The sequence below is a fragment of the Monopterus albus genome, unplaced genomic scaffold (assembly GCF_001952655.1).
Source record: "Monopterus albus unplaced genomic scaffold, M_albus_1.0 scaffold35.1, whole genome shotgun sequence".
NCBI classification, from domain to species: Eukaryota; Metazoa; Chordata; class Actinopteri; order Synbranchiformes; family Synbranchidae; genus Monopterus; species Monopterus albus.
In genome coordinates, this window is record NW_018127915.1 from 2,118,045 (window position 1) to 2,124,364 (window position 6,320).

The following is a 6,320-nucleotide window of genomic DNA, read 5'->3' on the forward strand; positions in this document are numbered from 1 at the left end:
CGCCACCTGAAATCTTGCCTAGGGCGCCAAATTGCTTAGGGCCGGGCCTGATTACATTCAAATAAACAGCATTTTGAATGAATGAAATGTGTTATTTTTATTTAACCAGGTAAAAAAACAAACCCATTGAGATTATTAAAAACCTCTTCAACGGGGACCTAGCCAAGAAAACATACATAAAATTCTTTTGAAGCACATCAGGTAAGAATAGCAGGCCCAGTAAACATCATCCACTTTTAGTAACTTATATGTGTAACATGTATTATATTTGGAAAGTAAAGGAAAAAATAAGACCAGCAAAATAAAGACGGATTTCACAACTCATTTATTCAGAATATTCCCATGACCTCTATTTGACAGAAGATATATTAGTGCATATTTGAAGGTATTCCAAGGTGATGAGGATACATATTGCTCTCAATGTGTTTTGTAATATTCAGAGATTAGGTTTACACAAGACAGTGGTGGATATTGGGGAAACAAATACTTACCCTCTCCCTGAGGAAAACACAAACAGGTTTTAACTGCCTTTATAAACAATGGATGGTATTTGAACACATTTCAGTGGTTTGGTATGTGACATAAAGCGCAAGTTAAAAATCATGGCTCAGAATAACATACAACAGCAAAGAAATGGTCATGGTTCCTTTTGAAACATAAAACTGAAATCTATCAGGATTTAGTAATTTACAGGGGTAAATTCTAATGTGTGCTGTTGAATGCATCATATCACTCCCAAAATTAAAATTCACTTGTGCACTAGTCAAAACAAAGATTGCATACTATACAAAGGTTACATACCAAACAATAAATTAGGTTCATAAATTAATTCATAAAAAAACATACTGATGCATCAGCAGTAATAATTTAAATAAAGAAAATGTAGCTGCTCAACACTCTCTTTCTTGGAAAACCTCGCTAAAAATGGCTACTCAGTTTTATTCCAGTGTTAACGTCTCTAAACTAAACTTCATCACTGTCAGGCAGCATTTCAGTCCAACTTATGAAAAGGCAACAGATATTTCACAACCTCAATAAGGTGACTGAGTGTTTCCTACAGGACAAACACAGAAGATGTTGCCAGTGCATGTTAACACTTGCATTAACAGTAGGTCATTGGCTGAATGCCACCTTTAGGCTGGGAGCTGGGTTTTGAGGCCCATTGTGCAGGAGGCTCCTTAACATTTGCAAAGTCATTTTTATTCCAGTTTTCATGTCCCAGGTACTTTTACACATTTCCTATGTAAGTAATATACAAAGTTTATTTTCTTGTAAACAGAAGCATTTTTTTTTTATCTTGAACAACCACACTTCAGTTACAAATCAGTCAACAACCCTTACATTTCTGCAGTGACATCTAAATACATCCACCCATCCATTATCTATACCACTTTTCCTAATGAGGGTCACAGGAGGGCTGGAACCAAACCCAGCTGCCATTGGACAAGAGGTGGGGTCCACCCTGGACAGGTCTATCTAATGACATTTAATGAAATAACTAACGACCACAGCTATTGCTATGATCAGGGACATCTCTTTCATTCTGTTACCATTCAATTAAAAAACAAAAAAAATCAACATGCATCAAGCCAATCTCTCATACCTTATGTTTTCACATTATTAGTCCTTATACACAGTTTGCTGACCGTGCCCTCTTTCATCATGCATTATATGCCTCCTTACGTGGATCCGTCTTACTCGCCTGTCTCCTCCCACAGCACCCTCGTCCTCTGATTGGCCAGCTCCTAGCGATGCACCCGAGCCTCTTGAATCTAAAAGGTTTAAGCCCCCGGGACCAGAGGCTCTACTATTCTCATAGATGAGGATATTGAGGGTTTCTTCAAAGATTCGGGCTTCAGGAAACTCAACCTAATAAACAGACAATCAGTGGTCAAGTCTGGTGGAAAGTCATCGGCCTGGACAACACAGTTAAAAGTTTTTAGCCACGTCTTACCATTTCTCTCCGTAGTGTTACTTAAACTTTAGAAATGACAGTTAAAGTTTTCAAAACAATACTGACCTTCTCAATATTTAGTTTCTTTTGTGCAACATAACAGCCTTTCTCATTCTTTCTCTATTAAACAGCAACTCACGGATCGACATAAGCACTGGCCTGATGGCCCAGTGAGTTATATCCCCTCTACTAATGAATTGTTGTGTTGTATATATAAACTGTATACTACGTTTTGAGAATGCTGGTGATATTTCATGATTTGAGCCAAAGCTAACTGAGAAAAACTGTAATTATGTTAAAAAAAAAAACATTTGCATGTCATTAAAGTGTACTCACTTGCTCCACCTCCAAGGATCTGTTGCAGAGAAGTGATTGATTATCAGACTGTTTTACTTTGTTACCACTGGTCGGAGCCAGGTTAGCCATTCCCTATGTTTTCAGTCTTCAGTGTTTTCAATCTGTTGCTTTAAGACTTACTGTACAAATACTGTAATGCTTACTTTGGTCTGCTTCTTCTCTGTAGCATAGACAATAGAGGTGCAGCATACTTCAGCAATCTTGCGGCCTTCGCCGTAGAAAGACCAACAGCAGATCTCATCCCCAAGTACATCTTTGACAAACAGGACCCGGCCGTTAAATCGCAGCACGAGTTTGTCAAACAATTCTATGTTCTTCAGCAGGTTATCATCAGAGTTGCTGGTCAGAGGGAGAGACAAATCATTAGAGTCAACTGAGAAGATCAATAAGCATTCTGTACACAAGATCCAAATATTTCAGATAAAACATGAAGGTCAAGTGAACATGTAAAACACTGTGAGAGAATGTGGCTTATCTAATTATTCATTCTCCCTGTAGGACAGATTAAACAGCCAGCCTTCTTTTTTTTTTTTACCTGGTGTATGAGTATTTGTTGTTTCCTCTGTTGTTCTGCAATTTTACCACCGGCTGTGCAGACAAACAAAACAAATCAATTTGAGTGATTCTATAGTCTATAAATGGATAATTGGCTTTGTAAAGTGTGTGTACATATAAAGAGAGCTACTGCATTTTATTTCCTGAGTTACAGTTTGTGTCTTATATAGTTAACAATTGGAAAAAATACTGAACAACTTTTCCCTGAGATAAAAAAAACACAACAGACAAGTTTCATGGCTCAAAATTCTAAATCTCCTCAAAGCTGTTATTTCATCAGTTCTGTACAGAGAATGGCAAATGCTTGCTACACGGGACTGGACAACTAGGTTTGACAGCTGCTAACCTAACACTCACTTTTGTCAGTGGTTCATTCGATTAAATAACATAATGTACCTTTCGACAAGTAGCAATCATTTTCTGTTCTTCTTTGGCCGAGGTGAGCATGGGGATGCGGCACACGCTTTCAAATACATCCTTTTGTTTCTGAATTTAAACAAAAATGAACACTGAAATTTATCTGGAACTAACATGTTTTCATTGAGTATCAATTAACTGGAAAAAAATAAACAATAATTGTTTCTATTTAACATAAAAAATAAAAATTAATTATGTAAAACACCAATCATAAAGAATCAAGGCCCAAAGTGATATGATTACATTTCTTGTTTAGACTGAACAACAGCTAAAACCTGGAAGCAGTAAATTTTATTATCATATCAAATGTAAAGGTGTAACTACTTACTAAAGCAAATCTTAATTAATGAGTAACACTGGAACGCATCACCTATGTTTGATCAGCTTACTCTTTTGACATGCTATTGTTAATAAAGAAATAAATTTAATTCGGGTCAGTTTTTATACATAGCGCAAAATCCAAAAAGAATTTTGTTATTGATGATTTTAAACAATTTATGACTACATCTGAAATGATATGGACTCCTGGGATCCTTAAGAGAAAGCAGATCATTAAATATTTTATGTTTTACATCTTGATTTGTATATGCTTATGCATAATCTTATACACAAATAAAAAAGAGCATCCTTTATATACCTGCATGGCACTGAGGCAATGCTGGACAAGTCCCTGGACCCGATAGTACTGGGCCTCCTTCATAACTTCATCCAGTTCTCTGTGGCCCTCTGGGAGTGGCACTGAGCCATCTCGCAGGAAGTTTAAAACCAGGCCAAAATGTCGGCCACACCGATCCAAAACAACCCAGCCTGAGACAATAAGGAAAATTATTTTCAGCCATGAAGCAATAACAATGTAGATCCAGTCACGTCCACTCACCTTCTGAATCTATGGTAACCTCTGTTCCTCCATTGCATATGCTCCGCAACAGACTGTCTTCCTTGCTTAATGTCTGGACAGTTGTATAATGCAGTGAGCCACCCACGTTTAACTTGACGTACTTGCTCCCCAGCAAACCCTGATTTCTGTGCTCATCTGCGTTGTGACAGGCAGGCTGGGAAAGAGCAGACTGGGCAGAGTCGGCAGCATGACTGCCAACAGAAGCCTCAGCAGACATGGAGCTGAAGAGTCTCTTCCTGACTGTAATACAGAAGAATATAGCAGCTTGTTTACAGGCTATGAATCCATATCGATGCAGGCAAAGGAACTGTTCTGATTATTTATTCACAGGAGCAGCACATGCACCAGATGAGGCACCACACCTAGCATGAAATATTCAAATAGCTAGAAGTCAAATCAAGATACACTGGAATCTGGAGCGAATGATTATGAGGGTGGATATGCATATTAACTCACGCATCGTGCATGTAATCTGTAAACTGTCTGGGGATTCTGTCGTCCCACAACAGTAACGTTCGTGTTTGAGCCACGTAACGTTACAAGTTGTCAACAGTAATACTAAATACTTATCAACATACAGTGACTTAACAGCCACTAAACTGGCCAAACCACAGGTACAGACAAGATTAGCTAAAAATATTAGCGCTGACTGAAGTCTGGTCAGTTGTTGAGACGACAGATAGAAACTTTAACATACTAATCCAATAATATCATGTAATATCTAGTCTAACGATACATCCAATTGTACTCACCACACTGAACATCCAAGGGATCTGCAAAAGTGAACCTAGCTAAGCTAAGATAGCTAAATAAATGTGTAAGGGAGCTGAATCGATAAATCGCTAGTCAGCGTTAATATGAGCAGCTCAAACCACAAAATTTTACGACGTAGCTAACGACTGACAACTCATTTTAGGCGCAGCTAGCTTAGCTAAATCAAAGCGGCTAAATAATATTTAGCTTACTGTATTTTGCTAAGCTTACAGTTAGCAATGCTCCTTTGCTTTGTATCGCTTTATGGATATAAAGAATAAATCAAACCAGCTATTAAAAAAATACAAACTGCTAAATTACGAACACACAAATTCCATTGTTGCACATAAACACTATTAACTAATGCCAATATGAGACACGAAATAGGTCAAACGGAAACGAAACTAGAGCATCTTCTTCCGCTGTTTTCTTCTTCTACTTTAAACGCGGTGCCAAAAGGCAACATGTGACGCGAATACTGCCACTTTTCGTAACCAAAATGTCTGTCACTAATACTTGTAGTACATAAGCTTACCCAAATGCTTTATTTCACAGTTCAGCCACTGATAACACCATCAGAGCTTGTGAGTCTGTGTAGTTCGAATTGAATAGCAACGAGATTCAGGGCTATGTTAAATAGTTTTAAACCTCAACAAGCTACTTGTTTGTTTTATTTTGAAATGTGTGGGCAGAAGTATAACCACGTTTTTGTATCTGCAATTGTTTTTGGCTTGACACCTGACAAACCTGGAGTTTGTTGGCCATGATGGCCCATGTATTTCAGTTGTTTACTGTCCTCTCGTGGTGACAGTTCGAAACTACAGTACTATTCCATTTGTGTCATATGAATAGAAATATCATTGTAAACGTTTTTGATGTTAATATGGGCAACTCATACCTCTGTGATTGTTACAAATAGCAGTGACATAAAAAACATTGCCACTGAAAAAGTTTTTATATGGGGGTCAGCCTTCCACTCTAAACATTGCTTATTTGGCATTAAGGGAGATAAATTACTGTTGACGGGAGTGTATTCAAAATCAGGGCGTTTGCTACCCTCCTGTGGCTGCAGTGAGCAACTGCAACGTACTCTCAGCCAATGAATAGGAATACGTAATAGTCTTCTTCTTCTTCTTTCGGCTGTTCCCTTTAGGGGTCACCACAGCGAATCATCTCTTTCCACCTAACTCTATCCTCGGCATCCTCTACTCTCACTCCAATTAACTTCATGTCCTCTTTTAGCACATCCATATATCTCCTCTTTGGCCTTCCTCTTGACCTCTTGCCTGGCAGCTCCATCTCCAACATCCTTCTACCAATATAACCACTATCCCTCCTCTGCACATGTCCAAACCATCTCAATCTGGCCTCTCTGACCTTGTCCCC

The 6,320-nt window shown here is 38.3% G+C and overlaps 1 protein-coding gene across 2 annotated transcripts; it reads right to left on the minus strand.

Moving 5' to 3' along the window:
* Window positions 1-302: 302 nt before the first annotated feature.
* Window positions 303-5,575, minus strand: kctd13 (potassium channel tetramerization domain containing 13). 2 transcript variants are annotated; one of them, XM_020597903.1, is made up of 7 exons: window positions 5,470-5,575; window positions 4,161-4,421; window positions 3,921-4,090; window positions 3,263-3,352; window positions 2,847-2,899; window positions 2,455-2,650; window positions 303-1,869 (listed from the first exon to the last, which is right to left on the minus strand). In XM_020597903.1, the coding sequence occupies exons 2-7, from the start codon at window positions 4,396-4,398 to the stop codon at window positions 1,621-1,623; spliced, it is 996 nt and encodes a 331-aa protein (XP_020453559.1). In that variant the 5' UTR covers window positions 4,399-4,421; window positions 5,470-5,575; the 3' UTR covers window positions 303-1,620. The 2 variants fall into 2 exon arrangements, with proteins under 2 accessions (XP_020453559.1, XP_020453560.1); XM_020597904.1 differs by lacking the exon at window positions 5,470-5,575 and adding an exon at window positions 4,934-5,436.
* Window positions 5,576-6,320: the final 745 nt, after the last annotated feature.